Source organism: Saccopteryx bilineata, chromosome 1, assembly GCF_036850765.1.
Source record: "Saccopteryx bilineata isolate mSacBil1 chromosome 1, mSacBil1_pri_phased_curated, whole genome shotgun sequence".
Classification (NCBI taxonomy): domain Eukaryota; kingdom Metazoa; phylum Chordata; class Mammalia; order Chiroptera; family Emballonuridae; genus Saccopteryx; species Saccopteryx bilineata.
This window is the reverse complement of record NC_089490.1, coordinates 240,672,976-240,700,067: the sequence shown is the minus strand read 5'-3', so window position 1 is coordinate 240,700,067 and position 27,092 is coordinate 240,672,976. Positions and strand designations below refer to the sequence as shown.

Below are 27,092 nucleotides of genomic sequence, written 5' to 3'. Positions count from 1 at the left end.
TTGAGGTAAAGCCAGAACATGACCTGCCGTTGCATGTGGGGTCTGAGTAGCAGATGCAACACTAGCTGAATTCCCTACAAGAGCGAACGGGCAGCGCGCAGATATGGGCCAAGAACTGGGAGGGGGCAGCATCAGGGAAAGCCACACATGTGCTGTCAGACATGCATCACACAGCTTCTGGTAAGTTCTGTGGCATCCGGGACCCAAGTCCCCCGGGCAGGGAGACAGCATCCAATACCTGTCAGCACACGCATGGCTCCGTGGACGGCATTGAGGTCTCCGCTCACCAACATCTCCATGAGCAGGTTGAAGAGCTGGGGCCAGGCCTCCGGCCAGTCCCAGTGGGCGATGGCTGACACTGCGTAGGCCACGCTGGAGCGCACCTTGCTTATCGACTCTCTCAACCCACTGGGCAGCAGCTCCCGGATAACGACTTTAGCCTGCAGAGGAGCAGAGCCCACCTGCAGTCAGACCAGGTGCCAGGGGTCAGCCGAGTCCCACCAGCATACGTGCCAGCACAATAATGTGCACAAGACCCTGTGCATCTACTGAACACTCCACTGTGTGAGCCTGACACAGTTCCATCGAGTCTCTGTGGTGCCCACCTGCACAGATATTGCAGGGCCATGCTGAGTGCCCAGCACCAGGTGCAGCAGCAGCCGCTGGACTGAGCGGCAGGGACACAGAGTCCTGTGACCGCAGAGCTTGGGGACAGTCCTGCCCCACACTGCTCACCCGCACCTCCTGGGCCTGGGTAGAGCTTGGCACTAGACTAAACAAACACTACTCCATCTAATCTTCATACAACTCTCTGCAACTTGGAATTTTAATTCTAATTTTAGATACTTAGGTTGCAGCTTCAAAGAAAAATACTTTTCCAACACTGTGGACAGGGACCTACATCTGGCAGGTATGTATTAAACGTGCCCACAGCGCCAGCACCCACTTGCCTCCTCCCTGCCCTGTCCCCCGCTCCATGCTACCCAGCAGACCGGTCAGGGGCTGTTCTTACTCTTTCCGTGGTTTCTGGGGGCCGGAACTTCTCTGAGTGGGCACACCAGTGTGTCTCCACATACTGCTTCAGGATGACTGATGCCAGCTGTAGAGAGAGCGAGTCCCAAGGTCCACACCAGACGACACAAGGCCTTCCTCACCTGCCCAACCTGCTCCCCCCAAGCAGAGCTAAAGCCGGCACCAAAACCCAGGTCATTTACAGATTGGCCTTGCTCTTCCTCTTTCCCACAAGAGTCTCACTGCCAAGGACAGGAAATTGGGCTGGACCTACCTGACGAATGGCCAGGGCCCCCTGAGGGTCCACAGTCAGCTCAGCCAGGTGAACACCAAACTCTGGAAGAGAAAATCTTATTGTGAGTCTAGGAGCACGCAGGAGAGCCACAGCAGTGCACTGAACATTCACCCCAATGCCAGCAGCTAAGAGCACTGATAATACTAAGATGGAGTACCCCAAGTAGGAGAAGCAGGTGGCCCACAGGCATGGCTGTGTACAAAGGAAAGTTAAAGCATCAGCTCACCTTCTTCTCACTGCAAAGCCTCTTCTAGCCACCTTCCTCTTAAACCAATGAATGAGGTCTCTAACTGAAAACCGGTACTGCCTAACCCCAAAGAAAAATCAAATGGTGACCCTGCAGGAGTTGCTCAGATACACACCACCAGATAAGAGATGATTATGTCTAAGAAAATTTGGCCTCAACATGCTTAGTCCTAAAGATACAACTGTTGTAAGTGAATAGTTTTCAATAAGCAATGTAAGGGGTAATCTCGATAGGCATTTGGAAGACTAAATGACTCTTACTCCCAAATTAAAATGTAGATCCTTAAAATGCAACCTCTATCAAAATCCCAATTATTATTATTATATTTGCAGAAACAGAAAAACCTATTCTAACATTCATCTGTAATCTCAATAGCCAAAAGAGGACCAAAACTGGAGCACCCACGTTCCCCGACTAGAAAACTTCCTACAAATCTACAGTAATCAAAACAGGGCAGTTCTGGCATAAAGACAGACAGCCCAGAAGCAAAACAAACCCTTGCTCACTGGGTCGGACGATTCCTGATAAGGGTGTCAAGTCTTTTCAACAAACAGTGCTGGGAAAACTGAATGGACGTTGAGGGCATTATGCTCAGTAAAATAAGTCAGATAGAGAAAGACAAATTCTGTATGATCTCACTTATATGTGGAATCTAAAAGCAAAAAAACACCAGAGCTTTTAGATATAGTTTGTTGCTAGATGTGGCAGGTGGGCCTGACCTGTGGTGGCGCAGTGGATAAAGCGTCGACCTGGAAATGCTGAGGTCGCCGGTTCGAAACCCTGGGCTTGCCTGGTCAAGGCACATATGGGAGTTGAGGCTTCCAGCTCCTCCCCCCTATCTCTCTCTCCTCTCTGTCTCTCTCTGTCTCTCTCTCCTCTCTAAAATGAATAAATAAATAAAGAATTAAAAAAATGAATAAAAAAAAAAAAAAAATAGATGTGGCAGGTGGGCAAAATAGGTGAAGGGATCAAAGACACAAACTCCAGTAATGATATAAATAAATCCTGGGGATGTCATGTACAGCATGTGGACTACAGCTACTTACACAAAGATTGTTATTTGCTTGTAATTAGGTTCATTTGTTACTTACTTGTATCCCATTTTGGGCCCCTCCATTGTCTGACTTTAATTATTATTGGGGGAAGGTATATAACATGTTACCATGATTCTTAGCTGCACAAACAGGCATGTTCCAAGTAGTGTCTGACCCTTTTCAGCCCTATTAAGGATTTCCAACCCCTCCCCACCACTCCATGTAAGTAACCAGTTTCCAGTTTACCTTTCCTGTATTTCTTTTGTATAAATGATCCGATCATGTGTATTTTCTTATATCCTCTTATTGATATGAATAGTAGTATATAGATATTCTTTAGCACTTTGCTTTTTTGTCAGTTATATTATATCTTGGAACTCATTCTAAATCAGTTCACAGAGATTCCTCATTTTTTTTTTACAGCTACATAATATTACATTGTATACCTTTATTCAATCACTCTCCTGTGTACGGGCAGTTAAGACTGTTTCCAGTCCTTTGCTTTTATTAACAATGTTGCAGTAAATATTGGTATACTGCTATATCATTGAAGGCATATCTTTAGCTAAATTTCCACAGATGGGATTGCTGGGTGATAGGTGGTTATAGGCGAGTGAACTGCCCATTAGCAATGTTCTGAATGTTTCCCCACAGCCTCACCAACAGCATGTGTTCTCACATGTCAGACATTTGCTGTTTTACAGGTGAGAAATGCTATCTCAATGTTGTTTTAACTGGTATTTCTCTAATAAACTGTTAGGGGAAGGGGTGAACCGACTCTCATTTTTCTTTGTTCATCAATTTTTAAGAGTTCTTTACATATTAAGGATATTATCCTTTTGTTTGTATATACTGTGAAAAACTCCCAGTTTATCAGCTGGTTTTTGACTTTATATATTGCAATGAAAATTTAAAAATTTTTAATTGATTTTATTGGGGTGACAATGGTTAATATAATTATATAAGTTTCAGGTGCCCAATTCTACAACACTTCTCTGTACATCACATTGTGTACTCACCCACCACCAAGTCAAGTCTTTGTCCATCACCATAAAAATATTCTTTTTAATGTAGTCAAGTTTATCACTTTTTCTTTTTTTTTTTATTTATTGATTTTTTAATTGATTTTTAGAGAGAGGGGAGAGAGAGAGAAGGGGGAGGAGCAGGAAGCATCAACTCCCATATGTGCCTTGACCAGGCAAGCCCAGGGTTTCGAACCGGCAACCTCAGTGTTCCAGGTCGACGCTTTATCCCACTGCGCCACCACAGGTCAGGCCCACTTTTTCTTTTTTTAAAAATTGTATCTGAATTTTGAGTTGTAGTAAGCAAGTCTTTCCTCATACCCAAGTTAAGGAAAAAATTTACCCGTATTTTCTTAAATGGTTTCATTTCTTAAAAAAAAACCATTTAGATTCTTCATCCATTTGGTACAGTATAAGATATTGATCTAATTCTAAATGGCTACCCAGCTGTCCCAGCACCTTTTTATTTTTAAATTAAAACAGAATTGTTTTTTAAATTTATTTATTTTTTACAGAGACAGAGAGTGAGTCAGAGAGAGGGCTAGACAGGGACAGACAGGAACGGAGAGAGATGAGAAGCATCAATCATTAGTTTTTCATTGCGCGTTGCAACACCTTAGTTGTTCATTGATTGCTTTCTCATATGTGCCTTGACCGCGGGCCTTCAGCAGACCAAGTAACCCCTTGCTGGAGCCAGCGACCTTGGGTTCAAGCTGGTGGGCTTTTGCTCAAACCAGATGAGCTCAAGCTGGTGACCTTGGGGTCTTGAACCCGGGTCCTCTGCATCCCAGTCTGATGCTCTATCCACTGCGCCACCGCCTGGTCAGGCTAAATTAAAAAAAATTTTTTTTTAAGTGAGAGGAAGGGAGATAGTGAGAAAGACTCCTGCATGTTCCCCGACCGGGATCCACCCAGCAAGCCCACTAGGGGGTGATGCTCAAATATATATATGGAGCCACTGGCTGCGGGAGGGGAAGAGGGAACAAAGAGAGAGAAGGAGGGGAAGAGAAGCAGGCAGTTGCTTTTCATGTGTGCCCTGACTGGGAATTGAACCCGGGACCTCCATATGCCAGGCCGATGCTCTATTCACTGAGTGCCTGGGCCAACCAGTCAGGGCCCCAGCACCTTTTTAAAAAGTCCAACTTTACCCCAATGATTTGAGATGCCACCTTTGGCTATACTACTAGTTTCCATAGGTACGTGTGTCTATTTCTGGGCTTGCTACTCCACTGCACATTTCTGTGTGTCTATTTGTGTGCCAGCCTCATGTTGTTCTAATTACAGAGGTTTTACATGTCTGGAAGCCTGGCAGAACTAGTTCCTCCTGTGCTTTCCATTTTTTAGTGTCTGGAGCTATCCTTCCACGCCTGCTTTTCCGGAAACTTCAGCATCCACCTGTCTAACTCATCTATGATGCTGAGTGTCCTATCCAAGGATAGCACGTCTTTCCACAAGTTCAAGTATTGTAAAAGTGTTTAACACTGAGGGTCAGAGAAGGGAGAAGGAACCAGGCAGTCCCCATCAGTCCCCACGGGTAACCACTGGAAGAATCACTAGAGAAGGGGTCCCTAAACTATGGCCCGCGGGCCACATGTGGCCCCCTGAGGCCATTTGTCTGGCCCCCGCTGCACTTCCGGAAGGGGTACCAGTTGGGAGCCGATCCACTAATGCTGGCTAACTAGATCACAGCAGGAGAAGATCCACAACTGCTGGTTGACAAAGTCACAGCAAAAGAAGATAAGAGTCACCGCAGTGAAGACCAACAGCTGCGGGTTGACAAAGTCACCGCAAAGGATAGGCACAACGATACTCCCCCCTTTAATCTTTTGAATTAATCTGGCCTTATATTCCCCCCTTTTCTGGGTGTGTGCTATTATTTATGGCACAGGGATAATAGTACCGTGCTTTCCCTGTAGATTTGTAGTAATTTCTTTGGAAATGAGACAGAAGGTGTAAGTTGCACAGAAAAGCCTGTAAGCCCCTTGAACTGGGCTCATAAACATAAGAGGCTGGCCATGATATCCCTCATAAAGGGTTAAGTTTGTAGGAGAATTTCTTCTTATTAATCATGTTAGAAAGAATAAAGTTAGAACTTAACTAGTGTATGAATATAGTAAATAAGTAAAGTTTAACTAGACATTAGAATCTTAGGTAAAGTGTAGTGGAGTGGCCTGTTGCGTGGCCTTGGATAGGAGTGCAGCTGGCTACTAAAGAATGTCTTGTTAAAAGACTTGTTTTGTCACTGAAGGCAGTTGCTGGGCTTTTCTCAGTAAAACATTCTCATGAGATTTTTGTATTTTCCAAGAATAAGGAGAGGAATGTGGTGGGATTCATAGCAGCAATAGCAACTAATGCCTTCTGATATTATGTTGCTACTAGCTATCTTGCAGGTGCACTCTATGTATCTTTAAGTAAAAATTACTCTTAATACTATGTCAGTTTCTTAAATAGCAAGCCTTTTGTAGTCTTGTGAAAAAAGAATTAGGACACTACATGAACTCAAGGCTATTTGCCTGAACAAGCGGTGGTCCTTTGCTAGTCCTTGATGATTTTGTCTGCTATCTCTCTCTGCGCCCTTGACTCACAACAACAGTAAAATAGAGTTATTAATTAGTACTAATATTTTAGAAGTTTGTACCAATATTGTTATTACTATTCAAGTTATTGTACAACTGTACTTTGAATAACTTACCACCTAACTTGTAGCTTATAGATATGAATTAACTGTTATCTGGAAATATGTAACCATAGTGAAACTAAGACAATGATGTATTCAAAATACCATGTGATTGTAACTTAGTGTGTGTGCATAAAAAGTAATGTTAGACCAGCCATTGAGGGAGATGCCTGGCAGTAAATGCTAACCAGAGAATAAAGAATTCAGCTCTCTCACTCGATTTTCGCCGACGTCGTCTCCTCCTGTGGGACCCCTGGATCCTCCCCCCGGGGCTGGACCCCGGCAGGTACCTCTTTCACTGGTGGTCAGTGAGAGGAGCACTATATGTGGCGGTGGTGCTCATGTACAGTACTACTTCTGATGATGCGGGACACACGCATCACAGCTCCGGAAGCGCGTCATATCACTTGTTACGGCTAGCAGTGACAAATATGGAACCAGACATTGACCATCTCATTAGCCAAAAGCAGGCCCATAGTTCCCATTGAAATACTGGTCAGTTTGTTGATTTAAATTTACTTGTTCTTTATTTTAAATATTGTATTTGTTCCCGTTTTGTTTTTTTACTTTAAAATAAGATATGTGCAGTGTGCATAGGGATTTGTTCATAGTTTTTTTTTATAGTCTGGCCCTCCAACGGTCTGAGGAACAGTGAACTGGCCCCCTGTGTAAAAAGTTTGGGGACCCCTGCCCTAGAGCATGAAGACCAGGCAACTGTACATGCAGGGCCTGCCAGGCTAGGAGCGGGGCCTCTTCTCAACAATCCGAGAACTCCACACCTGCCTTTTTAGAGAAGAGCTTAGTGTGAAGACCTTTACCCCTGTCAGTGACAGGAGAAGGCAGTACTCATGATGACCACAATAGCGGCAGCTCTTTAACCCTATCTAGTAACTCTCAGAGACCACACCCCAGTTTCCACTGCTCACTTCCCTCCACACATCACTGAGACTGAGAGGACGGAAAAAGATCATCAGAAGACTAAGACCCACGAGGTCTGAACCCTAAGTCAGCCAGCAGATTGGCGCCTACAACAAGCACTGACAGACAGGTTTTCTCTGGAAGTTTACTTTCTCTACACAAGAAGCTTGACAGTCTAGGAAGCATGGAGCTCTGCTCAAAAGCCTCCGTGGGAAAGAAAATCTTCAAAGACTATTACCACCATTGACCAAAGACAAAGTTGAAAAATGGGATGGAAGAACGGAACACATTTTCTTGTCTACAGGCTCCTAATTTCAAAGACAGTAACTACATGATCAACTTTGGTTTGGAAACCTCCCAAATTCAAGGACAAAGGACTAATTTGCATTAGGTTATAGCGGGATGTAAGAGGGAAAGTATTGATGGTAACTTTAACCTAATTATTCTGTCTTCACATATACCCATTAGAAATATAGAGATACAAGTCACCAGAGAAGAATTTCATATCATGCTTTAGTTTACTTCAAAGCTATATGAAGAATTGTTGACAAGGAGTGACAGTGGAGGTGTGGTACTGATGTTGAACTCTATGCTATGAAATGAATGCACAGAAGGAAAAGTCAGAAAAAAAAACCCCCTTCAAATTCTCTGACTTGTTGTAAATCTGATCTACACAGATATGCTCCTAGTCATTGCTGGTTTCTGTTAAAGAGTAAAAACTCTATTTACATATAGTCACTTAACAGAGACCACCAAATATTTTTGGAAGAAAAAACAACTAAGTATATCTGTAAAGAAAAAAGTATTTTATTTATTTAGTGAATGTTGGGGGATTTTCAGTTTTGCTAATTGGTGTCTTTATTTTATTTTATTTTATTTTACAGAGATAGAGAGAGAGAGAGTCAGAGAGAGGGATAGAGAGGGACAGACAGGAACAGAAAGAGATGAGAAGCATCAATCATCAGCTTTTTGTTGAGATACCTTAGTTGTTCATTGATTGCTTTCTCATATGTGCCTTGACCGTGGGCCTTCAGCAGACCGAGTAACCCCTTGCTCAAGCCAGAGACCTTGGGTCCAAGCTGATGAGCTTTGTTCAAACCAGATGAGCCCGTGCTCAAGCTGGCGACCTCAGGGTCTTGAACCTGGGTCCTGTGCATCCCAGTCTGATGCTCTATCCACTGTGCAACCGCCAGGTCAGGCTGATTGGTATCTTTAAATATAACTTTTTTAGAAAGCACTAAAAGGCTGAAAAACTTACTTAGGGATGATGAAGGTAGGAAAATCTTAGCGACATAGGCTATATCAGTTTTATTTTTTGTCTTGCTTGGAAAGGGCCAATTCAGATTAAACTAAAATTCAATCTCTGAGTTAGCAATAGGGGAACATTCCCAAGTGGGACGTAGCTTTCTCAAGCCATTTTGTTAAGAAATTGAATTCCTCTAGTTTCCCTTCCTGAGGTGAAATAGGACAGACCCATTCTGTTAACCTGGGTTTTCACCTTGTCTAGGTTCTTGTTTATACCTTTAATCCAATCCAAAGTGGTATTCTGATCACCTTCCTAAGCAAGACTTTGCCCTCCTGCTTCCCTTCTGCCCCCTCTCTCGTCATCTTTGCTCCCCCTTCTCTCTCTCTTGCCCCACCAGGCAAAAACATTCCTTATTTAAAACTGGCTTAGAAGGATGGTCCAAGGAGAGAGCCTGGAGAGAAAAGGAAGAGACACCCATGTGGGTGGTCTTGGGGGTCAGCTAGAGACCACCTGGACGTGGCAGGGCTTCCATAGGCAGGGAAGCTACTGTGGGGGCAGGGGGCTGTGTGTAGGACTCTCTGGGGAGGAGGGGAGTTCCAAGCACAGCTCAGCAGGAGCCTTGTTTTCTCATGGGGTTGAAGACACCACAAAACCACAGCTGAAAGGAAAAAGAAAACTCCACCACTGGCCTTTTTCCGAGCGTGGCCGCCTTCTGCCCAGCTCAGTGCCCAGGAGTGCCCAGTGCCTCAGTGCCACATGCCCAGGAGTGCGTCTGGATCCTTGAGGGGCTGCCTTCGCAGGTAACAGTGCTTAGCTATACTGCAAGAGAGCCAGAAAAGCGCCCATGAGAACCAGGAGGCAGACAGCCAGCGCAGGACCTTTCTTTCGAGGCCTCTAAGGGGGATCAGCACGGACTGGGCAGCATCTGAACTCCAGGAAAAGGCAGGGAGCGGCAACTTCCTCCCTGGTGCAATTAACAGGGGTGGGAGGGACATTATCTGCTGGGGACTAAGTCAAGGCCAAATGACAACAACAACAACACATCTTCATTTCTAATAGACAAAAGACAAATGACAGGGAATCTAGTTATATAGGAAAGTCTGTGCTATGCTGGCCTGGAGAATGGGACTGTGAGCAAAACCAACTCGCTTCACCACTTGGATGATGCTACTCTTAGAAGAAACGTAGAAAAAAAAAGAAAAAGGAAAAGACTTTATTCTAAGATACAAAACAGTAAAGCATAAATACACCAAAAACAAAGACCTGACAGTCTCAAAAGTCAGGACCTTGAAAGCCAGACACACCAGAGCTGATGGAGCCAAGCATAGAACCTCAGATGCAAAAGGTCACCTGCAGTTCACACCTTCCCAGGCTCTTCAATTATGTTTACAAAATGCTTGATATCACTTGCCTATTAAGTAAAATAAAATTAGAAAAATGCTCTTTCAGATCAAAAATCCTTATATTTTTGCTCTGTTGGGGCAGAACAACATTCCAGCAAAGTCTGCTGACCAAACTCAAGATCCCAATACCCCAAGAAAGATGAAAGGTACCACTACTTGCTGGAAAACTGTGTAACTTCCTAACTTCCAAGTAGTAGTGTGCTTCTCAGCTCAGGATGGAGTGCTGTCTGAAGGAGGCTAGGGGCACCATCTCCTCTAGTTAATTAACCATATTAGCTAGGCTTTAACTACTCAGAAATGTTTGCTGGTTTCCCTCAGACACCAAGTAACAAGAGAAAACGGCAGGGTGGAAAGCCATTTGAGGAAGCCAGGCTGAGGAAACAACTATCTTGATCCTTTTGAAATTGACCCAGCATGAGGCAGGTGACTCTCTCAAGCACACTCCTTCCTCGGCTTAGGAGAATGGGCTCCCATCTGGAAAATGATAACTAATTGGAAGAAAGTTATTTCTGGGAAAATTCCAGCTGGCAGACTAAATGACCAGGATGTACACTGGGATCCTGCAACCTCAATTTTCTAAGATAACTGCTTCTTAAAATTTCCTCTCAGCCCTGACTGGATAGCTCAGTTGGTTAGAGTATTGTCCTAAAACACAAAGGTTGCAGGTTTGATCCCGGGTTGGGGCACATACAGAGACAAGTCAATGTTTCTGTCTTCCTCCCTTCCTCTCTCTGAAATCAATCAATAAAATTTCCTCTACCCCAGATTCTGGTCAGAGTTTGTCAACATTTCTTGTCTGTGCATTTGACAAGGCGTTGACAGCTGACCTGTGCCCTTTCCCCCAGAATTACATTAGAGATTCTTTCACTTATTTTCAAGACTAGGCGTCATCACCTGGCATCCAAGGAAGGAGGCACACCTGTTTGCCAAAGGGAACAGACTGGTTAGGGACCAGCTGGGACCAGTCTCCTGTGTGCGGCAATAACAAACACCTCCCAAAGACAGTGTGATTGGTTACTGGAAGGCACAGAGGGACTAGAAACAATGAGATTTGGTTGTTACCCGACCGACCTTGAGCCCAGGGAACCAAAAGATGACTGGGACACAAATAATAAACACCAACTCCCAGATTTCTCATAAACTTTGAGTTTTCAGGAAGTATGTTTCCTAGCATCAGAAAGCAGTGTTGTTGTTGGGTTTTTTTCCTACTAAAATAAAACTAACAGGTGAAGCAACTCTGAAGGAGCAAAAATTACATGTTCATTCATTGGCCTGCTGGGCATTCTGAAAGCAGGAGGCGTGTCCCGTGGTGTCTGGCCATAGAGCCAGGGTGCTGGTTGGGAAGCCAGGTGCTGCCTCTGTTCCTCAAGGCAGAAAAGACACTACTACTGTCCATGTCAAGCCAACAGCTGAGATGCAAACACAACATGAAACTGGGGGCACTCCAGACCCAAAGGCAAAACAAGCTGTTCAAGTCATAGGGGAAGAAAGGAAGCCAGGTGCCGCATCCTCTCCCTAAAAACAGGTTACTAAGAGGTGTATCTGTATAGTTGCAAGTTAACATAAGGAATCTATTTAAAAACCTCAATGCCTCCAAAGGTTTTAAAGCAGCTCATTCCAACTAGACACTCTCAGGCCACATGCTCTCTGCCAGACCACTGGGATGATGTCGCCTCTCTGGCACCCGCAGCTGTCCCCACCCGCGCGCGCCTCCGGCGCACCAGCAGTCAGCGCGGGTCTGCGTGCGTGTTTCTATCAAATGCCACCAGCGGCCTGGACCGAACGCGAGACCCCGAAGAATGGAGAAAGCGAGGGCCGGCACTTTATAACGGACGTCGCCGAGGTGGGACAGTCTCACAACGATCCCGGGCCCTCTTTCAGGAAAGGTGCTGCACCTGCATCTGGACGGCAGGAACGCGGGGCATCGTCAGGGGACAGTCACTCGACCATGATGCGCTGCTTGGCCGGGTCACCCGGGAGCGCAGGCTCTCCTGGGGGCGCGGCAGCACCGGCGCCTCCCATCCACCGCGCGGGCCCCACGTCTGCCGGACAATGACAGTTGCCCCTGGGCCTCCAGAACAGCGCTAAGCCTTCCCCGCCTTTCACATTCCCCGCGGCCCGAACCCAGGGAGGGCGCGTTCCGACGCCGCTTACGTCCGGTCTGGGGGTCTCGGGGAGGACCGAGCCGGCTGCGCGGCGCCCGCGACCACTTCCCATCCCGCGGGGACAAAGCTGGAGACAAAGGCCGGCGTGGCGGGGGCGCCGCGGGGCCGGATGAATGCAGCGCGGGAGGCCAAGGCCGGAGTCCGGGCCGCAGTCTGGCGGAGCCATGCGCGCCCGGCCGCCCCGCGCTGCCCTCCGGCGGCCCGTAACGTGGCCCCGCCGTCGGAGCTGCACCCGCCCGGCTCCGCAGCGCCCCGCGCCGGCTCCGCGCTGCACCCGCCCGGCTTCCCAGCGCCCAAGACGTCCTGCAGTGCCCCGCCAGCCTCGCAGCGCCCACGCCGCCCCGCAGCGCCCCCCGCCGTCCGAGTCGCATCCGCCTGGACCCCAGCGCCCACGCCAGCCCCGCAGCGCCCCGCCTGCCCCGCACACTCACCCTCCGTCACCTCCAGCACCTTGATCTGCTCCTCGGCGGCCGCGCGCACGTCCTGCACCGGCGACAGGATCCCCGTGAGCGTGTCCACCAGCACCTCCTTCAGGCCCTGCGCTACCTGCCCCGGCAGTCCCGAGGCCGCGCCCGCCGCCGCCATCTTTCCCACTCAGCCCGCCAGCCCCGCGGCCGGCCCGCCACGGACGACGGCTCCCGCGCGCGGCCAATCCGCGAAGCTGCGCCTGCGTACGAGGTGGCGGGAGCTCCGAGCACGGGGAAGGCGCGTCGGCCTCCGCGGACAGCGCCTCCGGCGGCAGGGATGAGAACTGCATCTCCCTCCGCAAGGCGCACTTGGCGTTCTGAGCAGCTGCGCCCTGGAGGCGGCGGCGGACGTCCCCAGAGCCGCCCGGCTTGGATCAAGGCCGTGATGTAGGGCAGGGCTTCAGATCCATGCACCTTTCAGGTGAGAGGTGCTGTGTTAGGAGCGAGGAAGTGAGGTGGGCAGGGATGTGGAGAGATTTTAAGGAAAGGGAGCTGGGTCAAAAATGGCTTTTAACCAACCTCTTTCCCCCCCCAAACACTTTCTTTATTGAAGGGAGACTGTTAATCTCTTAGCCTGGGAAATTCAGAGGGAGGGGAGAGGAAACTGAAGTGAGCCGGGCAGTGGAGAGTGTTGCCTTTAAAAGCTCAGTCCCTTGATTTTCACGAGCTCACCTGGATGCTGAAAGTAGCCGGCCAGGAGAGAGCCCACCCGTGTGGGAAGGGTGTGTGCTCCAGATTGAGTGTTTATGTGACTATTTGAGAATGAATCCTATTGGCTGGGAATGTGTAACCTCTCTTTCCAGAGAAATTAAGGCTGGACGTTTGAGCAGTGAAGGAACAGGCGTGGTTTTCTGTGGATGTGCCAGGGCTGGTCTCACCCGTGGCTCAGGGGATTCACACTTCTGAATACCGGAGCAAGTGGGTAGCATCATCTGGAGGGTTTAGCAACAGGGCTGGGTGGCTGCAGAGGAAGATGGGATGGAAGGCATATATGGTTCCAGAGCTTAGAGGACCAGGTATTTCTCAGCAAGGTTTACTGGGACCTTGAGCCTCACTCTGAGTGAAATAGGAAACCCACCCACACCCCCCAGTTCTAAGACTGCCGGTGCTGAGCTGATGCCATTCAGGGGCTAAGTCCCCTCATCTGAGGGTTTTTCCAGTGAAATGACTCTCCCATTGATTGTAGGAGCATGTGTCACCTCCTCACCTCCCATGTTAGAGAGAGGTGGGTTGTGTTCCCACAGCAATTCCCTTAGGGAAAAGTGCTTCTAGGTCCCTGCAGCTCCACAGTGGGGAACAGTGGGACTTCTTTTCCTTCTCTCCGTGGCCAGAAGCCAAACTCCATGACAATAGCTTCTGTCTCATAGGTTCACTTTTACCCCAAGAGGAACACCTTAGGAATGTCCACAGGGCGGTAGGTTTCAAATGTGGTGGCCCATGAGCAGAGGACTTGAGAATCCCCCAACTTCTGGCATGGACATGTCAAGTTCTGATGAAGGACGCTAGGTCCACAGTGTGCAAGCAGGAGCCCTCTCCCCATCCAAAGGGATCAGACAGACATTCCCGGGTAGGTGCTCTTACCTCTGAGTGAGGCAGATGGCCACAGTCAGCCTCACCCTCCAGAACAAGGACTGGACTACTAGATAAAGAGAGACAGAAACTGGACAGACGGGGAGCTAGGGAACTGGTGGACGACTCAGATCACTTTATTGAAATGGAAATAGCATCAGAACAGGTGAGCTTTGTTGGGAGGAGACATGCCCAATGAACAGAGGGCCTGAATTAGGGGTCCTCTTCTCCTGGTCCTGGCATGGATTTATTTTTCAACCAATTTGTTATTTTAAAATGACTTACTGGCTGGGGTGGGGGGAGAGCCCAGCTCCCGTCATGATTGTTACTGCACTATATACATCACTTTGCTTTCTAGACTCCGTTTTGCTTTCTCTACATTAGAAAGCGGGGGGGGGGGGGGTTCAATGAGAAAAAAACAAACACACAGACACATACACAGACTGATTTAGGGTTTTCTACCCAATAAATTAAAGAACAGTGCTGCCTAAGACAGAATGGGGGGGGTCGAGCAGGAGTTAGCATTCCTTTTAAAAAGGTTGTTCTGTTAAAAGGAAAAACAAAAGCCGTCAGGAAGTAGAGGCTACTACATAGCAGCAGCCAAGGCTGGAGGGGACTTAGGGGCTCCTGACCAATTACCCGACATGTCAGTCTCAGAGAAATGGCAGGGAAGCTGAAGGCCCACAGGAGGCGACCCAAGGGCCCACCATCAGCCTTCTGGGGACCAAAGGGTGATGTGAGTGCAATGGCTTCATCCCTACCTTCCTCCGGCTTTTAGCCCCTTCTCCAAAAGGCTGAATTCTCGAGCTCAGAGGCTGAGCACTAGTGTGCTTTGTCCTCTATCCACACAAGCCCTTTCACAGGGAAAATCGATAAACTTAAAAACAAAAGCAGGTGTGATCAGCCTCATCTCCTCCGTGGCTCCATCAGCTAGAGTTTGTGACCTTGGATAGATAGTCCTTTATGAAAAAGGATTTTATTGTGTCACCATAGCTGAGTAGTTCTGCATCCAAGCCCTGGTGTGAGGTAGGGACAGAATGAGTCCAGGGACTTCATTCTTGGTCCTGTCCCTTCATCATGCTGAACTGTCCTGGGAAACAGAGCAGAGCAAGAGCAGGGTCTTTCCTGGGAGCCTGGAGCTCTACACTGGTTAGCTGCCCTGGGGAAGGGGACTCTGGCCAGGCCCTCAGCACCCCTTACAACTCACATAAGGACACAAATCATCCAGCAATCTGGACAAGCCCTCCGACTGCTACCCTTGTTGAAACCCTTTAGTTTGCCAAGTGCACATTTCAGAGCCGTGAGATTTTTTTTGCTCTGAAGGTTTATTCAAATAGGAGATGCAAACACTCCTCTAACTGCCCCCCTAGCACACATACCTTTCCTTCCTGTGTTAAATAAAAGAAAAAAAGAAAAACAACAGAAGGAAGCATGAGAAAGGGGATTTGGAAATTAACATTTAAATCTCAATTACCATCTAGGACCTTAGTGTGGGGGCTCTTGGTACTTGGCATTCCCTTTAATACAAACTGCGAATCTCAAACTACAGTGTGCGTCGTAATTGCCCAGAGGGTTTGTGAAAACACAGGTTGCTGGGCACCATCCAGAGTTCTTGGATTCAGTAGGTCTGGGATGGGGGTCCAAGAATTTCGTTTTTAACAAGTCCCCAGATGCTGCTGCCAGACTGGAAACACACACTGAGAACCAGCTGCTTTAAGGAGAGTTGTTGCATCAAGGAACCAGGGGCCCACTTTACAAGCACTTTCATCATAGAAAAGTCTCCAGGGCATGATCATGAACAAAACATAGCCAAAACCTTGCAAGGGGAGGATCCAGCACACAGGTCTTACTTTTCAGCTGCACTGTCCCCCCGCAGCTTCCTAATTTCAATGGGTGTCCTCACTCAGAGACTCTAGCATTTTCCCATTTACTCTCCTCTTTCTCAGGGCCAGGCTGAGTGGACACACACACACACACACACACACACACGCTGGCCATGAAGAGAGCCACGTGGTGGCCCCATAGATCCCTGATCAGGTTGACTGAGGGCTCATGAATATGTATAAAGTTGATTCACTGATAAAGGGCAGTAGCGTTAGGCTTTGGCCTTTGGGGGAACACAGGGTCCCGAAGCCAACTGTATTACTTAGGACCTCTTCAGTATGGCCTTGAGCCTGAACTTGCTAGTTGTCAGTCATCCTAAGATTGTACCACATCCCATGACCATTTCCGTCCATCCCTATCAGAGCACCATTTGCAAAAGCTCATTTCATCCCATCAGTGGGGTTGACTAGTCCTCTAATGATTTGCATCAGCTTAGCTGAGATCCAGGATTTAAGGAAGGAAAAAAAATTTGATGAGTGAACACTTGGTGATCCAGATTCTTTTTGCACTTGAACCCCATGTAAACATGTGCTCAGGACAGAACAACTTCCTGTCCAAAAGACAAGGAGACCTCCTTAGAGTGTCATGCATGTCTTCCCTCCCTTTTCTCCCCTCCATCTTGGCTCCCAGGACCAAGTCCCCACTGGGTCAGGCAGATGATACTTAGTCGTAGGGTTTCTGTCCATGGTGTTGCCTCAGGTGAGGCAGTGTCTGTGAGGAAGAGGAGGCCTATCAACGCTTTCTCCTTTCTGGAATGCTACGGGAAATGATTACCTCTGACCATGGAAAAGGGGGTACCCCTCGTGGCCCTTGTCTTAGGGGGCTAGAAGGGGAGAGGTTAGGTTTTGCAAACCAAGAGAGCCAGAAGATGAGAAATGAAACAAACAAACAAACAAAAAAATCACTATTTTGTCTTAAGTCCTGAAGGACTATGAAGGGATGAGCTAGAGGGTTGGTCATTCAAGAGCAAGCATGCCAACCACTAAGGACTTCATTGTAGGGTCTCTCCATGAACTTTGGGAAATCCTTCTTCCTGGCAGCCTCTAGCTTCCCAATGGTTAGCCTACCTGAAAAAAGATGGTGGTATGAGGATTCACAAAGGTAGAGAGAAGCACCGTAGAGCAGCCACAAAGCAGACTATTAAAAGTATTCTATGAAGCCTCAGAAGATAGGACACAGGTACAGCAGACTGCTCTTGTGACACACACAGACACACAGAGACATCAGGTCCCATATGAGCCTCCAATCACCTAGTATTTTATTGTTAGTGCCTAGGCAGGGTTCGAGAAACAAATACACTGAACAGAATGTGTTGGTCTTGTTCATCTGGAAGTGGGGCTCCTCAGCAGAGGATAAGGAGCCCCACCTGGACTGTGGCTGTCCCAGGTTGATGTTGGGCATTGAGCCATGTCATCTGCTGTAGCCAGCTTTGGTGAGGAACAGAGCTGGGGTCCTGGAGAGGAAGGAAGAGCACAAACTCCAGTCTCAGGTGGGCTGGATTCTTCTGAAGGTGCTGGGGGGGGGTGTTGAGAATTTAGCTGTGGGACCTAGTTTTTGCTGTTTTTTTTTTTTTTTTTGAGGGCTCCCAGTGGTCTCTACCAAAAAGCAGGTATGTTGGTAGAAGAATGCTGTGAGTTTGCTCTTGCTGTTAATTCTAGGGCAGTGAGGGGAGCTCCGGTTTGCTGCTTCAGAGAAGTCTGGATGAGCATCCCAAAGGGTGATAGCACCATGAGGAGGCTCCACCGTCTGCAGTTGCCTCATAAGCATGGTTCCTTGGGGAGATGACTGATCCCACAGACAGGGGCCCAGGTGCACAACCGTAAACAGGGTCCAGGCTCCAGAGGGAACTCGTCGGATGGGAACACACCTTCTGGAGGAGAGCAGCCAGAGACCGGGCTGAGTGCAGCAGCCAACTGAGAGCAGACAGGGTGGATCCCAGGAGTAGAGAAGAAACATCGTGACGTGAGTGAGAGGCCTCTACAATCAACCTGCTGAGGATCCAAATAAAATCCACGGTAGTACCCACGGTTCCTAGGGAGACAAGAATCCTTCTGGGGGTCTGAGGCAGTTGGAATGTAGGAAAAGGTTCTCCCCTTCCTTTTTCTCAAGTCGCCAGTCACATCCATGACAAGAAGGCACTGGCCGGGCAGCACCAGAAGATAAGAGTATTAAGGGCTCAGCCACCCAATGAAGATGGCACTGAACATCTGAGCCCGGCCATGGGGACTGGAGCTAGGACAGGGTTCAGAAGAGGCCTGGGTCCACAGGAGGCCCTTCCTTCCGAGTTAGAACTTCCAGCTCTGGGGCTTCCTCCTTCCACACAGCAGGGACCTTAAGGCACTGATGACAGCACCATCCTTGGATGAACAGCCTCTTCCCACTGCAGAATTGCATATGTGACAGCTGGGTTGGTTGGGGATCTTCACAGCTCATGCACTTAGCAGCAATAGCAGGAACAGTCTCCAGCATGGATGGAGGACCCTGTCATTCCTGGGTGCAACCAGGTGACGGCAGAAGCTTTTTTGGGGGACAATCTAGACCATCTTTTGGACCTCAATGAGAATATTCTGATGTGCAGATTCAGAGGCACCTGCTCCTTGGTTGCATCTTATGCAGGGCCATGTGGCTGTGGATATGAGGAGGTCTTGTGCTAATTAGGAATCTGAGGAGTAGACACCTGGTCCCCGGCTCATCACATCTCTGGTCTATAAGGCCCTGAAACTTTAGCCTCACCAGGTGGCTCAGCCTGGATATGGGCCCACGAGGATTTCAGAAATGGCAGGAAAGTAAATTTCCCCTCTCGAGAGAAGCAAGAGTCCATCGTCCTCAGGTCCACCCTAAGTGATCCTGGACCTTCTGTGCATGAAGTATGGCTTGTCTCATCAGAGGTTTCTTTCTGGCTGGGTCTTTGGGTTCTGGCTACATTTCTCAGATGATCCTGAAGGTCTATGTAACAATGGGATGTGTACTTAGCGGAGGTTCATGTTTCCTCCTAGACTGAACTCAAGGGCCCAAGTCTCCTCTTGTCCTCTTTCTAAACTGCTCAGTGAGTGCTCGTCAAGTGAAGAAATACAGACTGCCTGACCTCCAGGGCAACTTCTGACAAAGGTGGTTCCCTTTGGAAGGCAGGTCGCTGAGCCTTATATTCCAATTGGGAGTATCACACATGGAAGTCCAGGTTCTGGTAAGTGAACTCTCACTTGTCACAAATAGTAAAAAAGCCAGCTTGGAATTTGGGTCCCGTCGAGCCAAGGGGCTACCATCAGGATGGTGCAGAGAGGGGCCAGCCAGCCCGTGAGACCGAGGAACAGTGCCAGTTTCCGGGTTTTCCTCTAATCCACGGTGATGCTCACGGTTGATCTCCTGTCAAGATAGGAAGTCACACTTTCATGTCAGAGGCTGGCTGATAGATCACCCAGGAAGCACGTGTGCTTTCTCAAAAGGGAAGTCCACGTTCCTCTCGTCCCGCTGCTTCTGAACTGATGCTTCGTGCTCGTGTGAGCCTCAAGGATGCTCAGGACGGCGGCATGGCAGGTGTCTCACCAGTGCCAATTAGACGGGCGTCAGATTCTCCAAAGGAAACCCATCTGGAAAAGCTAAACCAGTCCCTGGAAAAGGAGCCCAAGCATCTCATGAACATGTGAGGAGATAGGGAAAGAAGGAAAAAAAAAAGAAAACCACAAAGAGAAAAAAAATAAATAGGGAAATGGGAGGAAAAAATACAAACAAAACAAAAAGCAAAAAACAAACAAACAAACAAACAAAAACCAACAAAAAACCCCCCAAAACAAACTGAAAATAAAATTAAAAAAGGTTGGGTTTATTGACTCTCATGCACGTGAGAGGGTGTAAGACAGCAGAGCGGGCAGTCTTTCTCCAAAGGCTGCAATGTGGTTTTCGTGGTTTGGCAACTTCTTAAGATTGGCAGCTGTCCTGTCCCCTCAATCCTCCAGGGAGGGGTGATGCTCTTGCCACCTGGCACCTGGTTCTCTCCAGCTTCATCTTTTGCATTTTTTAAAAAACCTTTTACACATTGATTTAAACATTTTTTTAAACCACATGCTTCTTTTTTTTTCTGGGCTCCAGCCAGATCTCAGCGGGGGTGGGGGGAGAGTTGTTGGCAGTGGTGATGGGTCAGGAAGGGTCTTCAGAAGTCCTGGGAGCTCCCGGCTCCCTCAGGTTTCCCCGCAGGGACTGTCCCTCTCAGAGGTGCTCCTGAAAATCGGTGAGGACCCAAGATGGGATTGCTGGATGTCTTCTGAGCCCTCCCCAGAAAGCCCAGGAGTCTGACATTGAGGCAAGGAATCCAGGGAATAGACCTAGCATCATCTTTTTCCCCGAAGTCATGAGAGGGGGCCAGTCAATATCTGTCGGGGACACCAGTTCCCTAACGCCACCCCACTAGTCCTGTCTGACTAGGGAGTTCTCAAAGGTGCAGCACCAAGAACCCGCTGTCTTCCTGCGTCTCCTCCCCCTCCCGTTGTCGTCTCACCACTGGAGAGCCAGCACAGGGGAGGGGAGGGGAAGGGAAAGGGGACACTGACAGAGCCGGTGCCAGCGTCATGCTGTCTGGGTGTGACAAGGGACCACGTGATCCTCAAAGCGTTGCCTGGAGGTTGGGGTCCAGGATGGTTTCTCGGTCGGGAGACTCAATGTAATTGGCAGCCTCTTGAAGCTTCAGCAGCATGGCCATCTGAAGAGGGACGGGGGGGGGGTTGTGACAGTTGGGACCTCAGGGAATATGAAACAACCTCGACGTGGGTCTGAACATTAGTTTTCAGGGAACTCAGAGCCCAGAGTGCAGACGTGGCTCAGGAGAGGGTCACCATGACTGCATCAGCCCTTTCTGTCCACGTGCACATGAGCATCTGGGTCACAGCTGCCATGTGGGGGCGGGGGTGACAAATAGAACGAGGTGCCTCTGCTTTCAAGGTGCTGACAGGCTAGTAGAGGACAGATGGCCCAGACATGCCAGTGTTAGCTAGCTAGAACTCCTTCTACTGGCACACGTCCTTATGTAGCTTATGCCAGGTCACCGGCACACCATCTCTACCCATTTAGGGCTCTGAGTCAAAGCTCCTTGCCTGTGCCATCTAGCTCCTTGCCTTCCTGACACTCTCTAGCCCCCCTCCTGCCCCCCACCACAGGGAATGAATAAAGACTTCAATTCTGTTATCTCTCACTCTTCTACTCTGACTCACCAGAGGGTCTGACTCCAGAGAACTTGGGGTGCAGTCTTTGACTGTTCGGTCCTCGGGAGGAGAGGCCATGCTGTGAGGGCCCACGGTGGGTGGGGGCAGGTGGTATAGCTTTGATTGGTCTTGCTGTGCTGATGGCCAGGGCAGAGTGTCCCGGACCCACTCCACTGGGTCCTCCCAAGCAGCTTTCTGCCCATGGACCTGGAGAGAAGCGGGATTAGGGAAGAGAAACCCACAGATCAGAGGCTTGGTCATGCTGTCTCCTGATGGTGCCAGCACTGCCTCAGCTGTAAACCTGGAGGCTCGAACCCCGCACCACATTCTTTGCGTTTCCCAACAAGGGAAGTAAGTTGGTGTCAGTTGGTAGAACCATTTTGGAGGATAATTTGACAGACTGCATTAAGATGCAACACGTACAGGCCCTGGCTGGTTGGCTCAGCAGTAGAGTGTCGGCCAGGTGTGTGGAAATCCTGGGTTTGATTCCTGGCCAGGACACACAGGAGAAGTGCCTATCTGCTTCTCTACCCTTCCCTCTCTCCTTTCTCTCTATCTCTCTCTTCCACTCCTGCAGCCAAGGCTCCATGGGAGCAAAGTTGGCCCGGGTGCTGAGGATGCCTCCATGGCCTCTACCTCAGGTGCTAGAATGGCACTGATTGCAACAGAGTAACGGCCCAGATGGGCTGAGCTTTGCCAGGCACGCTGGGTGGATCCCAGTCGGGCGCATGCAGGAGTCTGTCTGCCTGCTACCCCCCCCTCCACGCTTCTCACTTCAGAAAAAAAAAAAGATGCAACACATACGAATCTTACAACCCTGCAATTTTACTTCTCAAGTAGGAAACTCTTCCTCTTTGGTAACGATGCCTTAGAATTGTTTTTAAAAATTCTTAACTTTGTTGAAAACAGATACTAGCCATGTAAAAATGCTTTTAACTTATAAAACTACTACCAATCATGCCAAACTAAATGCAATAAGGATTTCTGTCACCAGTCTGATAGCCAACATCTCTAGAAATTCACTGCACCATAAGGAGAGACCTGTCACAATAACAAGTTGCTTTTATGGACAGCGCGTGATTGTTGATGGGTCCAGTCATGGCATCGTCGCTCCTGAGTGCTGGGATGGATGGACTCTAGTGAGCACTGACCTAATTTATAGGTGACAAAAGAACTGGAGAGGTTTTTTAAAAAAGTAACCCTTCCCTTTTGCACAACGTTCTTATTCTGACTCTTAAAAAAATCTTTCCACACACTTTATTTGTCTTCAGAACAGCCCAATGATTGAGCAGAGAGGAGAGTTTATCATCTTTTTCACATGAGGGTGTTAAGAAGGTTAAGTAACTTGGCCAAAGTCACATTTTTTTTCTTTGAGAGAGAGAGACAGAGAGAGACAGAGAGACGGACAGACAGGAAAGGAAAGAGATAAGAAGCATCAGTTCTTTGTTGCAGCAGCTTAGTTGTTCAATGATTGCTTTTTGATATGTGCCTTGACTGGGGGACTGCTGCAGAGTGAGTGACCCCTTGCTCAAGCCAGCAACCCTGGGCTCAAGCCAGCAACCTTGAGCTTTAAGGCAGTGACCTTTGGGCTCAAGCTGGTGAGCCTTGCTCAAACCAAATGAGCCCACACTCAAGCTGACGATGTTGGGGTTTCGAACCTGGGTCCTTTGCATCCCAGTCTGATGCTCTATTCACTGCGCCACTACCTGGTCAGGCCCAAGTCACCTTTTTATTGGTAATAAGCTAAGGCTATAATGGGGCTTTACTTAATTCTTAGCATAATTATGTCTCTATGTGTCCTGATCCTTAGAGTGGTCCGAGTTTGGCTGGACACATGGTCTGAGGCAGCGTCCGTCTGGACATTTGCTGAAGGCAGCTTTGTTCCATCCAGTGCCTCAGTCTAAACCGTTAGGGAGAGTTCCTGACCCATCTCAGCAGCCCGTGTTTAACACTGAAGATGTGCTCCTGCTTTGGGAGGGGGACAGACAGCTGACCTTGGGGATAGAGCAGAGTCAAGAGGGCAGGACTCACCTTGATCCCATCCTTGGCTCCTTCCTGCAGGTAAGGAATGATGGAGTTGTTCCACAGGTCAATGAACCAGGTCCGGAAGTCCTCGATGCCAATGGGACAGGACAGGAAGAAGCAAGGGCCTACGGAAAAACGTGTGGCCGTGAAGGCGGCTGAGAACCTGGCTGTCCCAGGCACCTGCCTCTCTGAGGATGCAGGGAATTCAGAGGAGGGCCATTCTGAGATTGCTCTGGAGCTGTGGGTATGGATGCTCAGCTGGCTGCCTCCCGAATAATGCCTCCCAAGGTGGTGTCGGGCAAGGGAGGGAGGGGAAGCTTGGAAATCCCATTTTTCATTAATTGTGGGAAAAAGCAAGGGAGATGACTTGGCGTTCTAAAGGGTGTAGTGATTCACCCAAACACAGTGCTCACTGCTCCAGGGAATGTTATTCAGTGATGCAGGTTCTAACCTGAAACCACGGGTTCCCACTCCTGGATGCCAAATACCCCAGGGAGGAAGGGAACCCCCCTGAGCAGGGATGGAGCCGCTGCCATGCCTGGTGTGGGGGTGCCCTCGTACCGATGAGGAAGTCGGAGGTGCTGTGCTTCTCCAGGAAGGTGTGCAGGTGGTACCACAGCTTGGGCACCCAGTCCAGCACCTGCAGCAACTCCTCCCTGTTGGCGTTGAGGTCGCTGTCCGACTCCAACAGCTTCCGCCGCAGGTAGCGCACCAGGAAGCCGTTAGCGGGTTCCACGTTGTTGGAGAAGGTCAGCATCCTACCGCCAGGGATGGGGTCAGAGTGACAGCCGGGATGCTGTTGGGGTTCACCCCCTGCCAGCTTGTCCGTTTCTTTTCTAATCACAGTGGGGTCAGCTGAATTTGGGGCAGCAGCCCTGAGCAAGCAGAGCTGATTCTCAAACCAGTAACCTCTTCGGATAACTGACTGGCTGGGCGGGGGCGGGGGTGAGGCATGCTGGCACAGAGCCCATATTAGTGACGTCTCTGAATTTTGCCATTCTCTCCTGTCCTCTCCCCCAGGGTCCATCTCCACCCTGTAGCTGATGTGGCAAATATACCTGCTCTCTCTCCTCTGCCCCAGCGACCTGGGAGGGTTCTCTCCTTCTCCTCTCTACGGCTCTCTGGCCAGATCCTGGGACTTAATTATTTTACAGATTCCAGGGGAGGGAGAGAAGGTTCACTCAGGGCCATAGTTCTCACCTGAAGCTCAAGTGCAAGCCATGATTGGGTGTCATTTTCACAGGCTGGTTCGTGGTGCCTATGATGTAGGGACTGGGGGAAGGAAGAGCAAGAGGGTGTCCTCAGACCCATGTTCACAAGAACCGTCTGCCATGCACCCCCCCATTCCCCAACAGAGAGCTCCCAGGTTGGACTAGGCCAGGCCCCCTGCTTCCCACCACGGTGAGGCTGCCCCCCCCAGCTCACCACTTGTGGTACTTGCAGGTGAGGGCCCCATTGACCAGTTCACTGATGGAGCCTGCCTCACTCAGGTCATCCAGGAGGATCACCAGGGGGACGTCCCCCATTCCTGTGTCCCGGTCTATCTGGTTGGCCAGGTTGGAGAGATACAGTTGCAGATCCTGAAATAACAGAAGGCAGGGGGTCAGCATGCAGCGGCCGCAGGCCCCTGGGGATGCTATGTTAGCTCTGGATCTCTCTGCACCTCTGCTTTCCATCCGAGGCACCTGACAACAGACTGTGGAAGCAGATGCCACAGACTGATGAACAGTGTCCCAGGGCTCTAAAGCCACTGCCCTGATGGTGGGACACCCTCAGCCTAAGTGCATTTTTGTTGGCTGGACCCATGGTCTGTTCCATGGGACTTGCTTCTCCCACCCGAGAGAACCAAGAGCTGGTGCATGCTCAGAGACGTCAGGACTTGGAAAGGGACCGCACAAGATGTGACTGTTAATTCTGTGTGCCTCCTCCCCAAGTGCCCAAAATCAGCGAGAGACGTGGAAGAGAGAGGTGCAGGGAAGAAATGGAAGGCATGGAGGGGAAGGAGGCCCGTGGCTCAGACAATGGTCAACTCAAGGAACTTAACAGGCAAAGGGAGGGGTATGGGGGACAGAGGTCTAGAGAGGATTTGAAAGGAGATGTGTCAGGGAGGGGGGCAGGAGGATGACTGAGGCCAGAAGGAATGTGGGCGGGGCCCAGGTGGGCAGCCACCTTGCAGGACTGCTGGTGCATGTTGAAGGTGCTGACGATGCCCTCGGTGACTTCGCGGCCGGAGCGTTCCACCAGGTACTCCGCCAGCCGATTGGTCAGGTAGGTCTTGCCAGTGCCACTGGGGCCCGAGAGGACCAGGCGCCGGTGCTTGAGCAGGAGGCTAATGTAATGCTGCATCATGGGCTTGGGGATCAGTGTCTCAAACACCAGGCTGTCCACGCACTTCTCCTTCAGACCTGAATCCCGGCCCCAGAGAGCATGAGGATGGCCCCGGGGCCCCCAAGATGTGTTCCCCTGCTTCCTCACTGCAATGCCCAGAGCCGTGTGCTCCAGGGCTCCACAGGAAGCCCCCAACTCCAAGGGCTGACCATGTGGGTTGTACTTTTAGGGGACCTGCCATGAGTTATAGGTACATGCAGGTGGACATGGCAGAAATTTCCCTGGGAACAGAAGTCAGGGCTGGGTCCTATCTTTTTATAGCTCACATTGTTCGTCCCTTGGTATCTGGTATCTGTGGGAGATTGGTTCCTGGACCCTCCTACCCCACCTCCCCCACAGATACCAAAATCCAAGAATGCTCAAATCCCTTATATGAATGGAGTAGTGTTTTGCTCATAACTGATGCACACCCTCCTGTGTACCTTAAATCATTTCTAGAGACTTGGAATGCCCAATGCAATGTAAATACCTTGTTGGTATTACACTGTATCGTTTAGGGAATAATGACAAGAAAAAGTCTGTACGTGTTACAATCATAGTCCTAACTACATAGGACACGTCAGCAACAAGGTAACATTTAAAAAAATAATTTCCATCCGGGTTAGCTACATCCAAGGATGTCAAACCCTGGACCTAGAGGGCTGACTAACCCAAAGCAGAGTCACAGCACAGCTTCTCAACAGTTGCTGTTGAGTGGCTCCATGGAGGGCTGCCTGACTGTCCTCTCCCTCCCTCCACCCCATCTCCCACTGCACTGCAGGGGACAAGACTGACCTTTGAGGGAGACTGAGATGTTATTGACACCTCGGCGGCAAGGAGGCATCTCTGGGGGCTCTGCGTCCAACACCCGCTTCACGTGGCTGATGCTGTAGCCGTGGATGGACTCGGTGCTGAGTCCCAGGGTCGAGGCTGGGTCCATCTTGGAAACGTAGTCCTGACAGAAGACAGGGGCAAGAAGATGGTGAGGGGCACAGAGGAGATGTGAACACAGAGGTCCAAGCATAAGGAAAATAAACATTAGAGGGAACTGAAAGAGACGGAGAGAGGGGAGCATGTGGTCTGCCCACTTAGCACTTCTCCTCGAGGGACCCAAGATTCCCAGGACCCCAGCGTCCGCGTGGCTCCATCTCCCGTGGGGAGACGCGCAACGTCTGCAAGGGTCCTTACCTGGAACACCTGAAAAACAGCTTCGTCCAGCATCTTCCAGTCAACTTTCCCACTGACCTTGCTACACCCCAGGAAGAATTCCTGCTGCTTCAAGTCCTGGGAGGCCGAAAGGGACACACGTGAGCATTGGGGAAGATGGTGCCCGGGAAAGGGAGGCCCTAGGGACCCTTGGGAGTTGAACGCTCTGGTTTGGAGGTGGAGATGGGGAGCGGGCTTCCTCAGATGGGAACAAGTGTCATGGGCCTTCCCTGGAGTCCTCACCCCTCTGATGATGTGCTGCAGGGGCATCCTCACCACCACCCGGAGGGTGGCCTCCTCCTTGGGGCCGCCAGTGCTGATGCCGTCCATGGGAGACAGGTCTGTGGGTAGCGAGAGGGGTGTT

The 27,092-nt window shown here is 49.6% G+C and overlaps 2 protein-coding genes across 10 annotated transcripts in view; both read right to left on the bottom strand.

The window, feature by feature from the left end:
* IPO9 (importin 9) overlaps positions 1-12,659 on the bottom strand; it is a 28,913-nt gene extending 16,254 nt beyond the window's left edge. For both annotated transcript variants that reach the window (XM_066239280.1, XM_066239286.1), the window contains exons 1-4: positions 12,450-12,659; positions 1,286-1,347; positions 1,013-1,099; positions 239-440 (exon numbers count right to left, since the gene is read on the bottom strand). In XM_066239280.1, the coding sequence (XP_066095377.1) occupies positions 239-440; positions 1,013-1,099; positions 1,286-1,347; positions 12,450-12,603 (505 nt within the window). In that variant the 5' untranslated portion in view covers positions 12,604-12,659. The remainder of the gene's footprint in view (positions 1-238; positions 441-1,012; positions 1,100-1,285; positions 1,348-12,449) is intronic.
* A 4,830-nt stretch (positions 12,660-17,489) lies between these two features.
* Positions 17,490-27,092, bottom strand: part of NAV1 (neuron navigator 1) — a 176,177-nt gene continuing 166,574 nt past the window's right edge. For all 8 annotated transcript variants that reach the window (XM_066239148.1, XM_066239156.1, XM_066239173.1 and 5 more), the window contains 10 exons: positions 26,972-27,069; positions 26,711-26,806; positions 26,318-26,477; positions 25,325-25,560; positions 24,581-24,735; positions 24,356-24,427; positions 23,717-23,913; positions 23,162-23,280; positions 21,140-21,337; positions 17,490-20,631 (listed from right to left, as the gene is read on the bottom strand). In XM_066239148.1, the coding sequence (XP_066095245.1) occupies positions 20,536-20,631; positions 21,140-21,337; positions 23,162-23,280; positions 23,717-23,913; positions 24,356-24,427; positions 24,581-24,735; positions 25,325-25,560; positions 26,318-26,477; positions 26,711-26,806; positions 26,972-27,069 (1,427 nt within the window). In that variant the 3' untranslated portion in view covers positions 17,490-20,535. The remainder of the gene's footprint in view (positions 20,632-21,139; positions 21,338-23,161; positions 23,281-23,716; positions 23,914-24,355; positions 24,428-24,580; positions 24,736-25,324; positions 25,561-26,317; positions 26,478-26,710; positions 26,807-26,971; positions 27,070-27,092) is intronic.